Source organism: Myxine glutinosa, chromosome 9, assembly GCF_964187855.1.
Source record: "Myxine glutinosa chromosome 9, kmMyxGlut1.1, whole genome shotgun sequence".
NCBI lineage: Eukaryota > Metazoa > Chordata > Myxini > Myxiniformes > Myxinidae > Myxine > Myxine glutinosa.
In genome coordinates this window covers 21,096,592-21,119,867 of record NC_136269.1, presented here as the reverse complement: position 1 = coordinate 21,119,867, position 23,276 = coordinate 21,096,592, and the positions used below count along the sequence as shown (strand labels likewise).

Sequence of the window (23,276 nt, the reverse complement as noted above, 5' to 3'; positions counted from 1 at the left end):
ACAACCTTGGAACTGATAGGCCCAAAATCGCAAGCAGTGTGTTCCCGGGAGTTTCGATATACCCCACCCATTAAGCAGGCTTTGTTAGACAAACCACCTGATCCAGTCTGGGTGACAGAGCAAAAGGGACGGGTGTGTCTTATAGGAAAGGGACACGTTCAGATGGGAACCTCGGAATGTACCCATACCCTGCCATCCGACACCAGATGGAGAGAAAAGGAAGGCCCCCTTGTAATAACCATAGATGACCAAGCCCAGCATAACGTAACCAAGCTAACCATATCTTGGGGAACACCAAGCGCCACCCGCGTTGAGATCAGTAAATGCATGGCCTCGGCCCTTATCCCACCCCATGGAGTAATGTTTATTTGCGGAAATAAAGCATATCCATACCTACCCGAACAGTGGGGAGGGACTTGTTATCTGGGATCCATTTTTCCCAAGGTAAATTTGGTAAATCATGTATTATTAAATGTAGGGAAGATGATTAAAAGGAAGGAATTTTCGGAAATTGGTGAAAGTAAATATGGCATTTGAATTTCCAGACACGACACAGGAAATGCGGCTATGAATAAGCCAACCATCTGAGAGATAAGGTAACTAAATGCCAATTAGTGGGACGGGGGGCTAGGAATTGATCATGGTGTGTGTAAGAAAGTATTTTTCAGGATGGACGATGAAGAAATCGCCGTTGGAAAACCATGATCTTGACCACAGAGGCCGTCGATCTGAATGGGTCCTTCAACAAGGCAGATGTGACCAGCGCTTCAGAATTTTGTATTAAATTTTGTGATGATGACTGTGATATTTGTGTTAATCCCATGTGGGAACGGGCTACTGGCTAATGCCTGCATCGATGTTTGTGATGATTGTGATACTTGTGTGGAAAACCCCTTGCGTGTGCTGGCTAGCGCCTCTTATGTATTATGAATGACTGGCAAATAGATAGTCTCGCATTAGTAATGGAACGAATTGGAAACGAAACCTGAATCGCAGAACTACAATTGGAAAACGAATTAATGCATATGCGAACGATGGTGATGCAGAATCAAGTGGTTTTGGATATGTTGTTGGCAGAAAAGGAAGGAGTATATGGGGTAATCGATGAACCTATTTGATGCTTGGGATTCTGATAATGATTATGATTTTAGTTGGGATGATTTAACCTGTAATTTAGAAAGTGTAGGTTCTTTTAAAAGTTATTGCTATTATACCAGCAGTGAGGAGCGGATGGCAAACATGTATCTGGGATATCCGGAAGAACCACCCTCACCACCACTTACACCACCTGTAACAACCACTTTGGGATCGTCTCAGCTCAAAACACCCAACACTTTGAATACTGACGTTGACACAGACTATGAGGAGATGGATATTGGTGATGACGAATGTGCCTCCTTGTCTTTCACAGAGCAATCACATGTACAAAGCTTGATGGCATTGGACGTCGATTGTTTGCCCTGATTCGCGAGGACCTCACCTGCATAAAGAGGGCCCTTAATCTGGCTGGCAACTGGGTCGCACCTATGCCGCAGCGAGGGTGGATTCGGAATCTGGCGGGCGGCAGCAATCTCTTAAACCAGGCGCCGTCGTCGCGAATCATGGCTAACAATTTATGCGTTGAATGTTAGACGACCAGTTAGGGCCGGTATCTCTCTTTGAGCATACGTGACGCTATGTCGTGCCTGGCATGTAACTAATTGATGAATTTGGTGTCTTTCCAAGGAGGTGTCTTGTCAAGACAAAGGAAGGAACTGTCAGCCATTAGGGTTTTAGCCCCATGACTCAATTGATCATAACATCTGAAATTATATATCGTGCTTCAAAAAACTGATTTGAACTCAGCTGCAGGCAGAGGTGAGTGGACAAAAAGTGGTTTCGAGGCTCGACGTGCAGGGTGGATCCTTAGCCTAGTAAATTAGTCCTTGAATTATGTGCCAAACAGTAGATAAAATGTTCGCGACCCACGTACAGGAAAACATGGCGCCAAATGCCTCCTTCACGAAGGGAATAATTAATTATATATCTTTGTAGTTTCAGTATGTCTCCTAAAGCAAGGACGTAACCTAACACCTCGGAAGAAATATAGACATTACATATACTTGATTGTAATGGTATTCGGCATGTGTATCCAATCATTCATCTACCATTTAGCCTAGTGTATAAGAATATTTACTTCGGCCTGCGCTCGGGTCTGATATGTTTAGATAGATAGCCAAAAAAAGCGTAGCCTATCATTATGCTTACATCTTGTTGTCTAAATTTGACCTTCTGTAGGACGGGACAATGGGAGATGTTGTCCTTATGGCCTTGTAGTGCTATGTCTTTAGCGCAGATTCTTGTCTAATATTTTGCTATAAATGAAATGCCTTTCCACTTATTTTTTAGCGAGTGTCTTGAGGAATTGCCCGCTGCGTGTAGGCGGCGCATTCTCGAGCCTCGCTCCACACGTGTGTATATAATCGATTTTATTAAACATTGTTGTTCTTCTTCCTCTGATTCTTCTTCTTCTTCCTTCCCTTGAGGTCTTCGATCTCGACATATATATATTCATATATATATATATACATATATATATATATATATACATATATATATATATACATATACATATATATACATATACATATATATACATATACATATATATATATATATATATATATATATATATATATATATATATATATATATATATATATATATATATATAGATAGATATACATACATATATATATATAGATATATACATACATATATATATATATATATATATATATATATATACATGTGTATATATATATATATATACATATATATATATACATATATATACATGTGTATATATATATATATATACATATATATATATACATATATATATATATATATATATATATATATATATATATATATATATATATATATATATATATATATATACAGGGGGCTGCAAAAGTAGGTATACAGTAATGAAAAACAAAACGTGCGCACAAAACGTATTTTATTGATTTTATACAAGCATATCGATAATAAATATATCAATAATAAACATATTAATCCCTCAAATGTTCAAACTGTTTGCCCCCGGCATTCACACACTCCACTAGTCGAGTGTGGACACCCATGCACACTCTGGCACAAAGGTCTTTATCAGCATCAATTTCCTGGCAAGCCTCCCGTATGAACTGAATCAAGGCATCAACAGAACGTGGCTTGCGTGCGAAAACCCTGTCTTTTACACATCCCCAGAAAAAGAAGTCCATAGGGGTCAGATCCGGCGAACGTGGCCAGTCAACGGCTCCCCGACGTCCAATCCTTACTGTATACCTACTTTTGCAGCCCCCTGTGTATATATACATATATATATATATATATATATATATATATATATGTATGTATGTATGTATGTATGTATGTATTTATATATGTATATATGTATGTGCGCGCGTCCGCGTGCGTACAGTCATGTGAAAAAGTAAGTACACCCACACCCCATGTAAAGTTTTGACTTTTTCAACATATTTCAACATACAGCTATTTGATCTTCATTTCAACAATATTGATAGATAAAGCTGATATAATATAACAAATATCATGAAACATTTACATTTTGTAGTCCATTGTATAATTTAAATAAACATAAATGCAAATTTCGCATGTGGAAAAAGTAAGTACACCCTTGGCTCTAATAGGTGGTATTTCCCCCTTTGGCAGAAACAACCTCAAGGAGGCATTTCTTATAACTGTCTACCAGTCTCTGACATCGACTGGGAGAAATTTTTGCCCACTCCTCCATGCAGAATTCTTTCAGCTGTATGATGTTTGAGGGGTTTCTTGCATGCACAGCTCGTTTCAAATCCCCCCAACATCTCGATGGGATTTAGATCCGGGCTTTGACTTGGCCATTCCAGAACCCTCCATTTCTTTCTTTTCAGCCATTCCTTGGTGGATTTACTGGTATGTTTAGGGTCATTGTCAAGTTACAAGGTACACCTTTGGTTGAGCTTCAACTTTCTGACAGATGGCCTCACATTATCCTCAAGCACCTTCTGGTACAATGAAGAATTCATAGTGGATTCTATGATGGTGAGCTGCCCAGGCCCTGATGCAGCAAAGCTGCCCCAAACCATAATATTTCCAACACTATGCTTTGCAGTTGGTATCAGGATCTTGTGGTCAAATGCTGTCTTTGGTTTTCGCCAAACATGTCTTCTGGTACTGTGGCCAAATAGCTCTACCTTTGACTCATCTGTCCAGAGCACATTGTTCCAGAAGTGCTGGTCTTTGCCGAGGTGTTCATTGGCAAACTTTAGTCTTGCCCTGATGTTCTTTCTGGACAGCAAAGGTTTCCTCCTGGCACACCTCCCATGTAGATCAAATTTGTGCAGCCTCTTTCTAATGGTAGACTCGTGCACTTTGACATCAACAGTGGCAAGAGCTACCTGTAGGTCCCGTGATGACATTCTGGTGTTCTTGAGACTTGTTTCAGCATCTTGTGGTCTGCTCTCGGGCTGAACTTGCTGGGGCGGCCTGGCCTGAACAAGTTGGCAGTTGTTTGGAATCTTCTCCACTTGAAGATGATCTTCCGGACAGTCGAATGATTGATTTTAAATTGTTTGGAGATCTTTTTAAATCCCTTCCCAGACTCGTAGGCATCTATAACCTTCTTTCTGAAGGCCTCAGAGAGCTCTTTTGATCTAGGCATGGTGACGCCGCACACTTCAACAACAAAGAGCAAACCAAACTAAATGTCTGAGGTTTAAATAAGACAGGTTCCTCCAAGATCCTCTCTGACGATGTTCTAATCATTTGCATCTGAGCTGGTGCACCTGATTCTAATTTTAGGTATTTGAAGTAGTGATAAATGTAGGGGTGTACTTACTATTTCCACATGCGAAATTTGCATTTATGTTTATTTAAATTATACAATGGACTACAAAATGTAAATGTTTCATGATATTTGTTATATTATATCACCTTTATCTATCAATATTGTTGAAATGAAGATCAAATAGCTGTATGTTGAAAAAGTCAAAACTTTACATGGGGTGTACTTAATTTTTCACGTGACTGTATGTACGCGGACGCGCGCGCGCGCGCACACACACACACACACACACACACACACACACACACACACACACACACACACACACACACACACACACACACACACACACACACACACACACACACACACCACCAGTCCCCATCTCCACTCCCGATTCTCCAAGACTGATGGCCTTCCTTGGTCCTGAAGCATCCATATTCACCACAGCAAGTAACCACGACTCATGGACCAAGCCATATTCTTATTATGTGTGTGTGTGTGGCACTGTCGGAAAGGGGGGAGGAGGAGCGACGCAATCACCTTACGGGTAATGTGCCAGTTTCGCTGAAAAATGCAAAAAAATTGGCATATTGCTTAATAAATTAGTTATCAAGTAGAAAATTAACGTATTATGAACAAATTTATTGTACCACCATGTTCATTACGTGATGATCTATGTGTATGCAAATTTTCAAGTTAATCAGACAATTTATGGCCAAAATCCAAGGGGGGGTGGAGGTGCGTTAACCACCCCTCCTCCCATCTCCCAGTCAGGGAGAACTCAAAATCTCCCAGTTCAGTTTGGGCAAGAAAGAGGAAGAAGTGCTTGAATAAATCATCAGATGACCAACTCTTTTATATTTACACAATTCAGTATGTATACCTTTCTTTTATAAAAAAAACAGGTATGCAAAGTTTTGTATCTTTCTAAATCACTTAAAAATAAAGACTGCAATTGGTAAGTATGACACAAAATAAGGAAACAAGCAATAACATCATACAAAAGTAAAAACAAAAATATAGCATCTTCAAATCGTATAGCGTTGCTTTGGCAAACAAGAAAGAGAATACGATTTTGACACCTTTCCCCCTATGGACTACTTGCCCTGTGCTTATTCACAAATTTTTCAACGATCTGATATTTTACCTGCACATAGATCAAAATCCAAACTGGTCAAAAAACTCTTTTTCCAAGCTTAACAGTACAGACAATCTCTGCGACACAACCACAGTATTGAGAGACGTCACAAATGCCGCAAAAGGCTCTCTCAGCAGCAGCTCAATTGGGACGAGTTGTAGAAGCTGGCTGGCTGTCTGTGTCCTGTGACTCAGTCCCTGCTTATTTGTTCGATTTTTTTTCCCGTTTCTCGTCTTTCCAACAAATGCTTGCTTGCCTTTGCTGACGCTGCCCATGGCCAGATCAGTGGGTTGGCTCGCAACGGGGCATACATTCTTCTCGGTCTCTGTGCTGCTATTCTTGAGTATCTCGTGCCGATCATTCACACGATTTGTGTCAACTTCCATTTCATCTCTAACCACAAATCCAAATGATGCTGTTTGTCTGTTGTCCATTGCAAGTACATCATTTGAGATGTCCTTTCTAAAAATTAGATCAGCAGGTACATCAACGTTCTTCTTGTTCTGAATGTCAGACTCGGGCATGCCTCCAAACATCATCTCACTACCGTCCATTACTGTGTTCTCATTCATGAGTTCATGTTCATCTTTTGAAAACTTCTGTCTTTCAGCCATAGCTTCATGTTTGGCGACCATTTTGGCTTTGAGACTGACACAAGCATACGTTTCCAAATCGCCACGATCCAAGCGGCGCATCTCCCTTTCGAGGAAACTCGCCACAGCCTCTCCTTGTTTGGGCCGAAATCCCACAGCTGCAACAAGTACACCCCAGCCCAAAGGGTGGTGAGGTGGTGGAGCATTGAAGGTAATTGTCTGAAAGGAGCTGCACACCAACCACAACAAACCCACGGAGAAACGAGTGAGTGCGACCAGTAATGGAAACCCCAAGCTGTCATCCCTTTCTAGTGTATGCAATGCAACAATTAATCCTTTTACAATCATTTTCTGATAGGCTGGATCGCCATCATGTAGGCAAGTGTAAGCCATAGAATCCAGAAAGATCATATTTTCAGCACAGTCATTCAGTGACAAAACGGTAGGTTTCTCACAGGAATCAAGTTGGCATGGCAGTGGAAGCAAAGTACGAGTGGCACTAAACATAGACTTTGCATCAGGCATAAGACCTTCCACAGATTTTCCATCACATTTGGCATGCAAGCTTCGGATCCCTGTTGGAAAGTGAAGGATTTTGATTTTATGTGTGTTCATCCCAGTATCACTGGTAATGCCGCAGGTTTTGATGAGCCAAGGCCGTAGGCTGGCCATTGGTTTCAGTCGTGATTTCAACCAATCGCAATTGGAGGTACGTAACACACTCGCCTCAATCAGCGCTTCATTCAGTTGTTCTAGAAGTAACACGTCACTCAAAAAAGCCGAGCTCATAATGCGGCTCAAACATGGGCCACGGTGAGCTGGCCAAGATACCGTGGTGAAAATATCAGGTGAGCATTCGATTGTAGCTTCAGTTGAGCCATTGTCATCAGAAAGAACAATGTGTCCATTCACCAAACGCTCTCTCCAGTCCATTTGTGCCACTTCTAGCCTTTTGTTCAGGCTGCCTGTTTGTCGGCTGGGTGTGGGCTTTGGCTTATGAATCAAGGCAAAATGCGGTCTGGGTGGTACTAGCCAGTGGTGCTTGCGGTTGACTGGCCGGATAAACAAGCGCTGGAGATAGTCTTCGGCCACTCTGGAACGAACCTCGTCAATGTGGCTTGCGTAGGGTTCAGGCACCACAGGGAAGAAGGTGAGGTTTTCCAGGATGGTGTGAGATTGAAGCTCCTGAAACGTCAAAGAGTGAACTTTCACAAAAGACATGTGGCTGTGAAAACACATGTAATGGTCACTAGTGCCAACACACAAGTTACATGTGGCGACAGGTAGTTTTTCTTGTCCAAATGCTATCACCATGTAGCTTTCATCATATTTAGTTATTGGTGCATCTGATCCATCAACTACCATATGTAACGATGGAGTTGGGTGAATAAATTGAGAACATTTTAAAAATGGGAAAATAATGAAAAGGGAGGATAATATTAAAGAGAGAGAGAAAAAGGAGAGTGTGAGTATTCAGCAGAAGTGAGAAAGGAAGGTTGGGATGAGATATGATTAACTTGACGAAGGGAAGAGACAAATATTAAGCATTCAAAGAGGCAGCGAGTCCAAATTTCCACCATGTTTGGAGAAGTAATCCTTATTAACACAATGCAATTCTTTAAAATACGAATGCCACAATCCATTTCTTAAAGTGCCACAGTCTTACAAGTTCTTACAAGTACTTACAAGTTCATAATATATCTGTGTATGTGTGCTGTTATACACCACATGACCAAAAGTATGTGGACACCCGAACATCACACATCTCATTCCAAAATCATGGGCATTAATATGGAGTTGGTCCCCCCCTTTGCTGCTATAACAGCCTCCACTCTTCTGGGAAGGTTTCCCACTCGATGTTGGAACATAGCTGCGGGGATTTGCTTCCATTCAGTCACAAGAGCATCAGTGAGGTCGGGCACTGATGTTGGGCGATTAGGCCTGGCTCGCAGTCGGCGTTCCAATTCATCCCAAAGGTGTTCGATGGGGTTGAGGTCAGGGCTCTGTGCAGGCCAGTCAAGTTCTTCCACACCGATCTCGACAAACCACTTCTGTACGGACCTCACTTTGTGCACGGGGGCATCGTCATGCATGTCAAGCCTGGCGTTGGCTTAGCGGTCAGGGTGCCGGCTTGGGATCCCAGGATCCTGGGTTTGAATCCCGGTGGATCGCTGAATTAGCGCCAGGGGGGTTGACTCAGCCTGTCATTCTTCCAAGGTCGGCAAATCGAGTACCAGCTTGCTGGGATGAATGATCACGGTGTGTACCCCGATTCAGAATAGGCACACTGTATCCCTGTGCATCGTAAGAGCGTGACCAAGGGTTGGCGTCAGGAAGGGCATCCGGCCATAAAAACATTGCCTCAAACAGGGAACCATGATTGTAATGGGGCCCGCAAGGCTAACCCCCGCTCTAGCGGGGAAAAATGGCCTTAAAATGATCATTCATATTCATTCATTCAAACAGGAAAGGGCCTTCCCCAAACTGTTGCCACAAAGTTGAAAGCACACAATCGTCTAGAATGTCATCGATTTCCCTGTAGCATTAAGATTTCCCTTCACTGGAACTAAGGGGCCTAGCCCGAACCATGAAAAACAGCCCCAGACCATTATTCCTCCTCCACCAAACTGTACAGTTGGCACTATGCATTCGGGCAGGTAGTGTTCTCCTGGCATCCCCCAAACCCAGATTAGTCCGTCGGACTGCCAGATGGTGAAGCGTGATTCATCACTCCAGAGAACGCGTTTCCACTGCTCCAGAGTCCAATGGCGGAGAGCTTTACACCACTCCAGCCAACGCTTGGCATTGCGCATGGTGATCTTAGGCTTGTGTGCGGCTGCTCGGCCATGGAAACTCATTTCATGAGGCTCCCGACGAACAGTTGTTGTGCTGACGTTGCTTCCAGAGCATGCTCCGCCGCTGTGAGCTTTGTGTTGAAAGGGGAGGTGGACATGTTGAAGGTGTGGGTGCATAAAGGCCAATCATTCCTGAGAAAAGTTCACATCTGACGTTCATTTTGCACCAATTATCCTGACTTGCATCAATTAGCCAAACTTGTAAAAATGCGATTTGAAGTTGTCATTTTCAATGAACATGTACTCGGTCATGTGTGACAGCAATGATGCATGGAAGGCCGAGGATCTCCTCTTAATTAGTAAACCACATGTAAATTGTCAAAATAAATAACCTTTGCATATTAACCCCTTGAATTCGGATTACCTTTTTTTTGATACGCACTGTTTTATATATATATATATACATATATATATATACATATATATATACATATATATATATACAATATACATATATATATACATATATATATATATACATATACATGAATGAATTGAGTTTGAATGAATGAATGATCGTTTTAAGGCCATTTTCCCCGCTAGAGCGGGGGTTAGCCTTGCGGGCCCCATGACAATCATGGTTTCCTGTTTGAGACAATGTTTTTATGGCCGGATGCCCTTCCTGACGCCAACCCTTGGTCACGCTCTTACGATGCGCAGGGATACAGTGTGCCTATTCTGATGACAGGCTGAGTCAACCCCCCTGGCGTTAATTCAGCGATCGACCGGGATTCGAACCCAGGATCCTAGGATCGCAAGCCGGCACCCTAACCACTAAGCCGGCTATATATATACACACACACACACACATATATGTGTGTGTATATATATATACACACACATATATGTGTACGTGTGTGTGTGTGTGTGTGTGTGTGTGTGTATGTGTGTGTGTATGTATGTGTGTGTGTATGACTGTATGTGTATTGTTAATATCTGGCTTCCTTCTTGGGACTACAGTGCAGTAATTGGTCTTTATTTTGATAATCACAAATACACTTAGTTTGCTGGCAGGATGCCATAGATATACGCATGCTCACCTCTAAGCTGTCGAGGCTGGGTTTGAATCCCCACGCAGCTATAAACTGTCATCCAGGTATTTCACAGGCAGGTTGAGTCATCAATGTTTGCCGTTCCGCGAATGGACGTTAAACTGATGTCCCATCTGCTGCCATTAGTTTATGGACGTTAAATATCACGTGGTGTCCTTCATGAAGAGTAGGCGAGCTATCGCAAGAACCTTGGCCAAATTACAATTTCCTGCACTGACTTAGTGAGATGGAGTGGCCATCCAACCAGGATTGTAGCCTAGTACCTGCTTAAGCAGCACCAACACTCTACATAGGGGATGCTGATGATGATGATGATGATGATGATTTACAGTCAGCTGATCTGTTCACAAAACACGGCAAGACTTCTAGTAACATGAATGCAGATGGGCAAGTATTCAGCCATCTCACTTTACCCTGTTGGAGGTGGCCACTTTGATGCGCTCTATCGAGTGCCTTTCTACTTTGTTATGCACAAACCCTCTTTCCAGAAGTCTCCAACCCTTTCATCAAGAACAGAGAAAAACTGCACGCAAGAGTTAGTTTAAAAAAATGTTGTATGGTAACTGCATGATGGTGAGTCACCACCCCACCTGATTTATGGGAGTGAGACATGGGTAATGAACGTAGAGCAGCAACGAAGGCTGGAAAGGGTGGAAATGCGAATGGTTCGGTGGATGTGCGGAGTATCGTTGAGAGAGAGGAAGACAAATGATGAATTGCGAAAGATGATGGGAATAGAGCCTGTGATGGATGCTGTGAAGAGAAAGAGGTTGAGATGGTTTGGTCATGTGTTGAGGAAGGATGAAAGTGACTGGTTGAGAAGAGTGATGGAAATGAATGTAGAAGGAAGTAGAGGACGGGGAAGACCGAGAAAGACTTGGCTAAAGATGGTGGAAGAAGAAATGCGGGCAAGGGGGTTAACAAGGGGAGATGCAGAAAATAGGGCAAAATGGAGAACATTGTCATGGGGACCGCAAGGCTAACCCCCGCTCTTGCAGGGAAAATGGCCTTAAAATGCCTGTTGTTGTTTGTTGGTAAATGCATGATGGGATTCTCACAGTACACCCATAATAGTTGGATGCCTGCTGCCAGTTTTGTTGTGTCCATCCCCTACACATATTCCATAAGTGATCAGCAGTATTGTGGGTTTACTGAGAGGAAATAATTTGATGAGGTGCTTCAGCAAGGTCTGCAGGCTGTACTCTCCTCAATGACCTCACCCACGTGCTTGTTTGCGAGTCCTAGCAAAAGTGATTGCAAAGTACGATTTAAGTCAAACGGTGAATAATTTTCGATTTTCTACAAATATGCCTAGACGATGTGTCCTTGGTGGTTGTAGTAATACAAACAGAGATGGTTTTATGCCACACCAATGGCGGAAAGACACTAAGTTTCCCAGAAATTGGAGGAGCTCGGTTTTCCAAAATACCCCGAGTGTGGATCGGGCCTTCAAAAATGTTCGCTTTGTGCTCAGAACATTTTACAGAGCACTGTTGTAAAACAACAGAGATGGCTATAGATCTATTGGTTATCCATCAAGATTGAGAGAGGATGCCACCTCAATGATTTAGTGGAAGAAACAGCTGTCGCTCGAAACTGCAAGAACATCTCTATCCAGCTAAGAGTACATGTGCACGGGCGATTTGAGTGGTGAATCAAACACCTGTGTTGGTCTACTGGTGACCGATCTCATCTCGCCACCACCCACACCCCCACCTAACACCACTCCCCCCTCCACTGGGGCGGAACATCAACAAGGCATGCCGCACAACACAGCACAGACATGGCACAACACAGCACGGACATGGCACAACAAAGCACAAACACAGTGGTGAGACATGGACCCGGCAAGTCTGTGTTCTCATTTCGTCCCTCTAAAAAGACCAATACGCAATCCCACCAATTTATTTAAGTGGTAAACCTCTGGGAGAGGTATAGTCTCCAGAGCTCCCTGGCCAATCAGCTGTATGCTGACTCAGACAGATAATATCTCCAAATTGGCCTCCAAAGCCAGCCGCCACCTCAGCATTCTCCGCAGGGCAAAGTTCTTTCCTCCTCTGCCCTCCGCAGCTTATGACGGTACACAAAGCATTCATCTGGAATGTCATGGAATATATCTCCCCACCGTGTGGTGATGCTGCTTCTCATCTCGATTCTGCTTCAGGACATGTGCACGGGCGACTTGAGGGGTGAGCTGCTTCTCATCTCAATTCCCCCGCAGCCCTGGAATCTAAGCTCTCATGGTCTGATTTTTCCTCAGTGTAGGCAGTTCATTACCAGCTCTATTCTGGTCTCGCTTCTCCTGCCCTTTCCCTTCTCCACCCAATGCCTGCCCCTCCAGGTCACACATGTTCTCACAGAAACACTTTCTTTCTTGTCCTACACAAGTCCAAACTCAGCATGCACCTCCCTTATTTTATACCACTTTTCTCACCAGTAAAACTGTATTCCCAAATACATTGTCTCAGGCTTTTCCCTGCAGGATCTTAAGCCTGCCATCCACAACCAATTAATGGCCTCTTCTATTTCAACAAATGAGCTTCACTACATCCACCGATACCCGATAATCACCTTTTCCCTACAATTACACTCTCTGTGCTGTGGTGCATCTCCCTGTTGTTTATCCACTGTATTCCTTTTGCCCAATGTTGTTTCCAAGTTCATCTATTGCTGCACATCATGAGCCTTGGTACCTGTGGCTGCATTCCTCTATTCATATGTGCCAGGTAAAAACGCTGCAGGTAAGACTGATTGACACAGTTTACTGGCCAAGTCAAAAAACATGCTCGTGGTTCTTTAAGCCGTGCACACTAACCTGTGACTTAAATATTGTTACGTTTATGGGGGTAAGTAATGAAATACCTAAGTCGAGGTAGAATTGTATAGGGTAGTGTGCTCCGAATGTCTCGAAGAAGAAACCTTCCTGTATCTAAGTCAGGCCCGGATGTCCGTGTAAGCATTATGTGTCTCCATGGCGAGGAGTGGAGCAGGAGCTATGCTAATTAGTTAGGGTATAAGGGTAAATCTGTGTGTAAATGCCTCTGTAGTTTTCCCTTTGTTCTTATAACACTTACACCACCAGCCATGCGATCAGCACCTAAATTAAATAACGAGATCGCCGATGGTACCCAGACACTACGACACCACCCAGCCGAAACATCTCTATGGGTGCTAAGAGTGGCCGTGAGGCCCCGAACCCCGAAGACCGATTGGTTAAAGAACGGAGGAACGATGTGATGGCGGGCACTATTGGTGAGTGTGACGTCATCGTCAAAGATTCCAGCATCAGGAACAAAAAGGCAAAGTGACGCCATTTTCTGGCTCTGTTCCGACGTTCGTGGCAGGAGGTTGCATTTTGTGCACTCTCTCTCTGCGCTGGGCTTCGTCACGAACGGAGACATTTGCATTCCCTGTCTCTCTCTTGGTCAGGGCTCTTGGTACAAGCGGTCAAAGTGTTGTGCACTCTCTCTTCCTTGCACGGCGGTTGCATCCGCACACGCGTTTCCCTCTCATTGTTCCTGGCTGGTGGAAGCGGACGCATATCTCTATCTCTCTCTATCTCACTCCATCTCTCTCTATCTCACTCCATCTCTCTCTATCTCTCTCTATCTCTCTCTATCTCTCTCTATCTCTCTCTATCTCTATCTCTATCTATCTTCCCTTCTGGGTCATTCGCCTAGCAGGCTGAGCTGAGTTGGTTGTCCTGTGTATTTGATTGATTCTGTTGGATTTAGCATGTGCTGTCGTGTTGTGCTTTGTGTGAATGATTGTGATGGATCCCTGTTTCGTTTCCTGGCTTATGGCGGCGTGTATGCCCGTAAGATTTGCAGTACTTTGGTTTTTACTCGCCACCAAGTTGAAAATTTCGAACTGTAAGTACCCGCCATGTTTTTTCGTTGAGCCTCACGCAGCCCCGGTGTGCGCCTCTCAACAAGACAGTCCTTTTCCCCGTCTCGCCCCATCGCCCGCCCCATCGCTCGTCCCATCGCACGCCCCATCGCACGCCCCACATCTGCACGCACCGCTGCATGGACCGAGCTCGACTATCCGCTCTAACTCCTCTATCCCGAGGTCTATTCGCTACACTCGGCAAAAACTTTTGTCTTTAAACAACACCACTCGATTGACTCCTGGACTCGTGTCAGGCCTCAGAGAACTTGAAATCGGCGTTGGTCTCCCGAGAAAACGCACAAAGCGAGGCGGGAGGAGAAAGCAGAGAAAAATACCGATTGTGATTTCTCTTCGTGACCAGCGACGGCCCGGCCCACATTTTAATAATTCCTGCGAAAAAGTGTCCCCTGTCAACTTCAATAACCTCATCTATCCCTGTAGAACATACACAGCACCAAAACAACACCGTTCTGACCTGTATCTCGCCTTATTCAACGCTCAGTCTGTAAGTAGTCCTGACAAGCGAACCAAAATTACCTCTTTTATTCAAGATAATGATATTGATGTGCTTTTTCTGACCGAAACTTGGCTCCGACCCAGTGGCGACGAAGCGAGGTGTGCTGATCTCACCCCACCTGGATACACCCTGCAGTCATTTCCTCGCTCCTCTAGGGGTGGGGGCATGGCTGTTATTTACAGAGACAACTTCTCTCCCTTTGTCTCCTTCACCACGACTTTTTTGTTCGATCATTCATCCTACGAGCTAGCCCATGTCACCTTCACTATGTCAGAAAACACTCTTCATTTCTTCTGCCTCTACCGACCTCCACCTAACCGGAAAAACAGGCTTACTGACTATGTTCGTGACCCAGCTTCCTAATCTGCTCGACCACTGCAATACTCTTCCTGGTTTCGTCTTGATTCTTGGAGATTTCAACATCCACTACGACCAACCACAACATCCTCTCACTTCAAAGATCATTGACCTCCTTTCTACTTTTAGTCTGTCTCAGTCTGTCTCCCAACCTACACACGTTAAAGGACACATCCTGGATTGGTTAGTGCACAGATGCGATGATCAGTTGGTGCAGTCCACGTCAGTGACCTGTGCTATCACCTCGGACCACTTCTGTGTCACCAGCCACCTGAGTATTGCTGTTCCTCGTCTTCAGCCCACCTTCATCACTGCCCGCAACATTCGTGCCATCGACCGTTCCGCCTTTAAAGAGGACCTTCACACCTGTCTCTCAGGCCGTTCCTATGTCACTGCAGAAGACCTCGACTGTTGCCTCCGCACAGCGTTGGACTGTCATGCTCCAGCGACACGGCGTGCCGTTCCCAGACGCAGGAGTACTCCGTGGTTCAGCGCAGTCAGCGACGAAGTCAGGGCTGCCAAAAAGGAACAACGACGTGCCGAGAGACAGTGGCTGAAGACTGGCCTCACAGTCCATAAACAGTTGTATAACATAGCTAAAAGACTCGTCATAAACATCATTCTGAAAGCAAAAACGTCATATATTTCTGATCGGATTACTAGGAGCTCCTCCTGCAAGCAACTGTTCAGCATTACCAACCGCCTGTTTGCCACCAAAAATAAATCTGTTCTTCCCACTGTGTTTCCTCAAACGAACTACCCCAACGCTTCCTGCATTTCTTTCACAATAAAATTCAGTCAATAAGAAACAATCTTGACAAGCAGTCACACCTTTCCTTCGATGATGCTGAACACTGCTTTCACGGACGACCTCTTAGTTCGTTTACTCCTGTTACTGAGGAAATTGTCAAATGTACAATCCTCAAGTCAAACACAAAAACATGTGATCTTGACCCCCTTCCCACCGATTTGTTTATTGAGTGTTTGGACACCCTCCTCCCATTTATTACTGCAGTTATCAATGATTCTCTGACTACGGGTTCATTTCCGCTTCTCTTTAAGCAAGCTCTCGTTAAACCACTTCTTAAAAAGCCCACCCTTGACCTTAACGACATGAAAAATTACCGTCCTATCTCCAACCTGTCTTTCCTGTCAAAGATCACAGAAAGAATTGTGCTATCACAGATGAATGACCATCTAGTTTCAAATAATCTTTTCAATTCTCACCAGTCAGCATATAGACCAGGCCATAGCACCGAGACCGCTCTCCTAAGAATAACCAATGATCTTCTGACCTCTCTTGACTGTGGTAAGGTTTCCGTTCTTGCTCTTTTGGACTTGTCTGCTGCCTTTGACATGATTGACCATAGTGTCTTAAGTCGTCGTCTTGTAATCACATTTGGTATAACTGGTACTCCCCTTTCTTGGCTGATGTCCTATCTTACTGATAGAGTGCAAACAGTTGTTGTCAATGGCCATAAATCAGCCCCTTCTCCGCTTTCCTTTGGCGTTCCCCAGGGCTCAGTCCTGGCACCTATCCTCTTTCTTTTGCACACTCTAGTCTAGTAGGAAGACTAGGTCCCCCTGCACCCCCCGGAGATATACTTCTAATCAGTGTTTCTAGATTGGAAAAAATGTGTAGAAAATGACTAGCTATGGCCCCAAGCTGAAAAAATGTCCCACATACCATTTTTATGCAAATTACTGCTGCAAATTTTATGCAAAATTATGCAAATTTTATGCAAATTTTTGATGAGGAGTAGAGTTGAGGGGTCTTTGAGGGCTTCATCGAGGTGCTCTCGGTTGCAAGACTGGGTCATTCTGAGAAGCACAGCAGGGTCAGAGATCATGATGTTCTCCTCCTCAGTGAATCTCTCCATCAACAGCCTCTCCATTGCCTCACACACTGTTTTGAGGCAAAAGAGGGACTTTGCGTAGGCCTTTCCACTGAGAACACCTTTGAGAGATCCACTTGTTACTAGTTGTGCCTCAAAGAGAATCTCTGCATATCCAGAACCACGCATCTTGTGTCCAGTGAGCATCCCGATGTAGTTCATGGATGTGTGGAAGGGTCCAATCGTTACTACATGACTAGCAAATTCATTTGGCCAGCGCCAGATGATTGGGGAAGAGGCTTTCATGCAGACACCCAGATCAAATGTATTCAGGACCCATCTCTGACCCACCTCAGCAGTTGCTGCCTCGGAACGCTTCAGTAGCTCACGAACAACTGCGTTGTCTGTGATCGGTCTGTGCCTGGTGCCTGCATGGCATGGCAATGGCCTGCAGCCTGTGCCTGGGCTAGGGGGTTTCACCTCTGCAACTGGTTCTCCCCCACCCAGCAAATCAACAGTCGACTACTGCACGCCTATCCACCAACCGATCACAGACAACGCAGTTGTTCGTGAGCTACTGAAGCGTTCCGAGGCAGCAACTGCTGAGGTGGGTCAGAGATGGGTCCTGAATACATTTGATCTGGGTGTCTGCATGAAAGCCCTTCCCATCATCTGGCGCTGGCCAAATGAATTTGCTAGTCATGTAGTAACGATTGGACCCTTCCACACATCCATGAACTACATCGGGATGCTCACTGGACACAAGATGCGTGGTTCTGGATATGCAGAGATTCTCTTTGAGGCACAACTAGTAACAAGTGGATCTCTCAAAGGTGTTCTCAGTGGAAAGGCCTACGCAAAGTCCCTCTTTTGCCTCAAAACAGTGTGTGAGGCAATGGAGAGGCTGTTGATGGAGAGATTCACTGAGGAGGAGAACATCATGATCTCTGACCCTGCTGTGCTTCTCAGAATGACCCAGTCTTGCAACCGAGAGCACCTCGATGAAGCCCTCAAAGACCCCTCAACTCTACTCCTCATCAAAAATTTGCATAAAATTTGCATAATTTTGCATAAAATTTGCAGCAGTAATTTGCATAAAAATGGTATGTGGGACATTTTTTCAGCTTGGGGCCATAGCTAGTCATTTTCTACACATTTTTTCCAATCTAGAAACACTGATTAGAAGTATATCTCCGGGGGGTGCAGGGGGACCTAGTCTTCCTACTAGACTACTCAGCCTCTATTTGATCTTGTTGCCAGACATTCAGTTGATCACCACGCCTTTGTGGACGACAACCAGCTGTACAAAGGAAGCACGATTCAACAAATCGTGCCCACTGTTGAAGTGTTAGAAGGCTGTATTGCCAACGTGAAGGCGTGGATGACCCAAAACAAACTTCAGCTGAACGATGCTATAACAGAGTCTATGATTGTAAGATCGCACAGATGTCCTCTACAATGTTCACTTCCTACCACTATTCATGTTGGTGAAACCGATGTAAACTTTGTTTCGTTGGCCAAGAACCTTGGTGTGGTTTTCGACTGTAACATGACATTTTCCAAGCAAGTACTTCAAACTTGCAAATCAGCATACTTTTAGCTGCGAAAGATCGCATCCATTCGCCACTTTCTTACTCCTCAAGCTGCTCTAACTCTGGTCTGTGCCCTTGTCCTCTCAAGGCTAGACTATTGTAATTCTTTGTATGCTGGCTGCCCTCAGTTTCTCTTGGATAAGTTACAAAAGGTTCAAAACTCTGCCGCTCGTCTTGTCTGTAAGGCGAAGAAGTCTGACCATGCTACTCCGCTTCTTGAATCTTTACACTGGCTGCCTGGCTCTGCTCGTGTGCAATACAAAATTTGCACACTATGTTATAAATCATTGTGTGGAACGGGACCTCACTATCTCTTCGATTTGCTCACTCTCTATGAACCTCGGCGACAGCTTCGTTCAAGCGACGACTCTATGACCTTAGAGCCACCGCGCACCAGCACCAAGTCGTTTGGCGAGAAATCCTTTTCCTTTGCTGCACCTCTGCTCTGGAATGACTTGCCTTCCTCTGTTCGACATGTTGACTCTCTTCCTGCCTTTAAAACCTCCCTCAAAACCTATCTGTTTCACAAGTCTTTCAAAGTCTAAGTCCTGTTTTCCCTTTGGTTTGAGGTGGGACAGAGATCGAGAGTATGTCTGTGTACATGTGCGGGGGAGGGAGGGGAGGAGGAGGGGGAGTACACATCTGTGGGTTTTGAATGGGGGAGGGAGAGGAATAGGGCAAGACTGAAGGTGTGTCTGTATGTTTGTGTATGTGTGTGCGTTCGCATGATAATGTAAAGCGCCATGAGGGTCGTTTACTCTGCTTGATGGGGCTATGGCTATATATATATCTATCTATCTATCTTTCTCTTTCTCTTTCTCTTTCTCTCTTTCTCTTTCTCTCTCTCTCTCTCTCTGGGCCATCAGAGGAGGGATTTTGGCTGCCTCGCGCAGACCGGCTGGCTGTAGCATGACTTTGCGCCCTCGGGGGTTTTCCCACGCAGGGACGCAGGACATGTGACGGCCCCAAACCATCGTGGAGACCAGAGCTGAGTACCAACCAATGCACCACAGTATACATGTATTTCTGCTTTCGTTTATTTTTCCCTGTGTCATGTAATTGAGTCTGAGTGGAGGTTCCCTCAATTTAGGAATTCAGTGTCACCTTTTTATTGTATTGCATTTATTTTCATTAAACCATCATTTGCTGCATTTTAATTGTTGCATGGTTGATTGGCCTGTCTTGTACGTTTATTTGTTGTGGGGATCGGATAACTCCCGTGCCGCGTCCGCCCATACAGGTAAGGACCTCGCTGCTCTCCACTACCCCCCGTGCACAAGGTACCACCATATACGCCTCGGAGTTAAATCTCATTTGGTCATCTATCCTGAGGTCTTCACTACAGGGTAGACACGCGACTATAAATATATATATATATATATATATATATATATATATATACATATATATATATATATACATATATATATATATATATACATATACATATATATATATATATATATATATATATACATATATATATATATATATATATATATATATATATATATATATATATATATATATATATATATATATATATATATATATATATATATATAACACGCAGGTTACAAATACATTTACAGTTTGTTACACTTGCCTCGTGATGAGAATAACAATATTATTAGCAGAAGAGGATTTTTTTACTAAGTCATACATGAACAAAAATATACACTATAACCCATGGCACTGTACCAGGAAATAACGACAGCACTCATGAAGCTGCTGCGTAAATGAGGGTGGTATGGCAGAGGCTGGGAACAAAGGCACACTGCAGATGGACGGGCCATAACGACACAAAATGCGGTGGAGAAGACTGGAAAGATGTCTCGAACGATGCAGCCTCAGAGCAACCACATAAACCTCCGAATTCCCGGCCTTGCTTGTTCCCGGCTTTACAACGTAGAGCTCCTATAATTGGATGCAAGAATCAGGCCAATAAGGAGAATGAGCAACCAAACAACGATTCAAAAGGTATTTGAAGAACTAATTGTAAATATCCATAACATTCTGTTGTATTTTAAGGTTCTTAAATAATATTTTAATGATTTTCCGTTGCTGTAGCAGTATATCCAAGTTGGCAGCACATTCAACACAGTTATCCAACCTCAGTTCAATTATAAACGAAGAAAATTAGCGTCTCGTGGCCTTTATATACTACATTTCTCCTGCAAGTCACGTCTTACCAGACAGGTAAGATAATAGCATAGAATTCTTACTTAGCAGAAGGGTTGGAGTGTCCCGCTCTGAGTCTGGGAGGTCGGCAGTTCAAACTCCGGCCAAATCAGACAAAAGACTTTTAAAATGGTACGTCGTGCTGATTCATTGCTTGATGTTCAGCATTTAAAAGGTTAAGATTAGGGACAATCCCCATAGGTTGGCACAAATGGGGAGGAGGAAATTCCTCCTTGGAAAATGCCCCGCTGAGTGCGGTGAGAAAGGCGGTGCCGTTGTTGTGACGTCGCAGGGTACCTGGAGTATCCAAGGTTCTTAAATGTGCTGCCCACCTGGAGTATCCCGGAGGGTGACGGAAATTCCCCGGAGCTCAGTGGCTATGTTTGTCTCATCTAGCAGTCCTGTGTTATGTCTTGTGTATTTGTCTGCAAGTCCATGTGTGTGAGATGTGTGTGTGTGTGGCATCAACATTACGAGCCTTAGATACGACCAAAAAAATAAAATAAAAGGTAATGTCAGTGATAAAATTGCACAAGCATCCTTCACTACTCTGATATCAGACTTTATGATGAATGTCACCACAATCAAGTTCGTTAACGAGAACGACACTTGGTAGAGCGCATACCTCCACCAGACTGAACAGTTTATGTTTTGCACCCCACTGAACGTCATCTCGGGATATGCTCCGCAGGTTGGTCGGAGCGATGAAGAGAAGGACAAGTTCTGGTGTGCGATAGAGAAGCTGATGGAAAACGTGAAAGATGAGGAAGTTGTTGTGGTAGGAGGAGACCTAAATGGACATGTGGGAAGGAGTATGGACGGTTTTGAGGGAGTTCATGGGGGTTACGGATATGGTGTGAGAAATGGAGAAGGTGAAAGGATTTTGGAGTTTGCTGATGGAGCTGATTTGTTGATTTGTAATACTCAGTTCCAGAAAGAGGATAATAAGCTTGTTACATACACGTCAGGTGGGTCGACGACAACCGTTGACTTCCTGATGGTGCGTAGGCGAGATAGGGGGCACCTCCGGGACACAAAGGTGAGGAGGCTGTTTCACAACACCACTTGGTTGTCTGCGACATAAGGGTGAAAGGTGCGAGGAGAGCTCGGCGGGTGAAGTACCAACCGAGAATGCAGGTGTGGAGGTTGAAAGAGGTGACAGTAAGGGAGGCATTAACTGTGATAACTTAACTGTGATAAATCTGAAATAATCATCATTGGCCCAAAAACGCTCATAAAATCCACCCATAACTTTGCCCTCAACATCGACGGTATCCCAGTATCCACCTCCCCTCACATCCGGAATCTTGGCGTCATCTTTGACCAAACCCTTTCCTTCGACAAATACACTAAACAGATCACAAAGTCAGCCTTCTTTCACCTGAAAAACATTGCCCGTCTCCGCTCATCCCTCTCCTCCACGGCTGCAGAAACCCTCATCCACGCCTTCATCACCTCCCGTCTGGACTACTGCAATAGCCTCCTCTATGGTTCACCCTCAAAAATCACCAATAAACTCCAATACATTCAGAACTCCGCTGCCCGTCTACTCACCCATTCCCGGACCCGTGACCACATCACCCCCGTCCTTTACAAGCTTCACTGGCTCCCCATCCCCCAGAGAATCCAGTACAAAATCCTCCTCTTGACATACAAAGCCCTCCATAACCTGGCCCCATCCTACCTGGCTGACCTCCTCTCCAGACACACTCCCACCCGCAACCTCCGCTCTGCTGGTACCAACCTCCTGACCCCCTCCATCCGGACCAAATTCAGATCCTGGGGGGACAGGGCCTTCTCCATCGCTGCTCCCACCCTCTGGAACTCACTACCTCACACCATCAGAGACTCCTCCTCACTCACCACATTCAAAACATCACTAAAGACCCACCTGTTCAACACTGCATTCAACATTCAACCCACAGCATTTAACCCCTGACTATCTCTTCTCCTTCTCCCTCCTTTTGCTTTAAATATTTCCCTATTGATTCTTGTCTTTTTTGCAATTGTTGTTTTCATGTATTGTTATGCATTATGTTTGCCACTCTGTCAAAGCGCCTTTGGGCTTCTGGAAAAGCGCTATACAAAATAAATGAATTATTATTATTATTATTAAAAGAGAGGCTGAGTAGAGTAGAGGATGATGTGGTTGAGCTTGAACATGGTTGGATGTCAATGAAAGATAGTCTGTTGAGAGCCGTTGGTGAGGTATGTGGATGGACAAAAGGACCACCGAGGCACTCGGAAACATGGTGGTGGGATGAGGAAGTTGGAAAGAGGATTCACGAGAAGAGGAAGAAGTTCAAGACCCTCTGGAGTGTGGCTCGTACCGAGCGATAAAGTTATTGGAGCATGGAATGAAGATATTGGAAAGGGTGTTGGAGAGGAGGATAAGGAAGAAGGTGAAGATCGACAAAATGCAGTTTGGGTT

At 44.3% G+C, this 23,276-nt stretch overlaps 1 protein-coding gene across 2 annotated transcripts in view; it reads right to left on the bottom strand.

The window, feature by feature from the left end:
- Positions 1-5,455: 5,455 nt before the first annotated feature.
- Positions 5,456-23,276, bottom strand: part of CMTR2 (cap methyltransferase 2) — a 35,670-nt gene continuing 17,849 nt past the window's right edge. For both annotated transcript variants that reach the window (XM_068129493.2, XM_068129494.2), the window contains 2 exons: positions 20,366-20,581; positions 5,456-7,750 (listed from right to left, as the gene is read on the bottom strand). In XM_068129493.2, the coding sequence (XP_067985594.2) occupies positions 5,993-7,750; positions 20,366-20,581 (1,974 nt within the window). In that variant the 3' untranslated portion in view covers positions 5,456-5,992. The remainder of the gene's footprint in view (positions 7,751-20,365; positions 20,582-23,276) is intronic.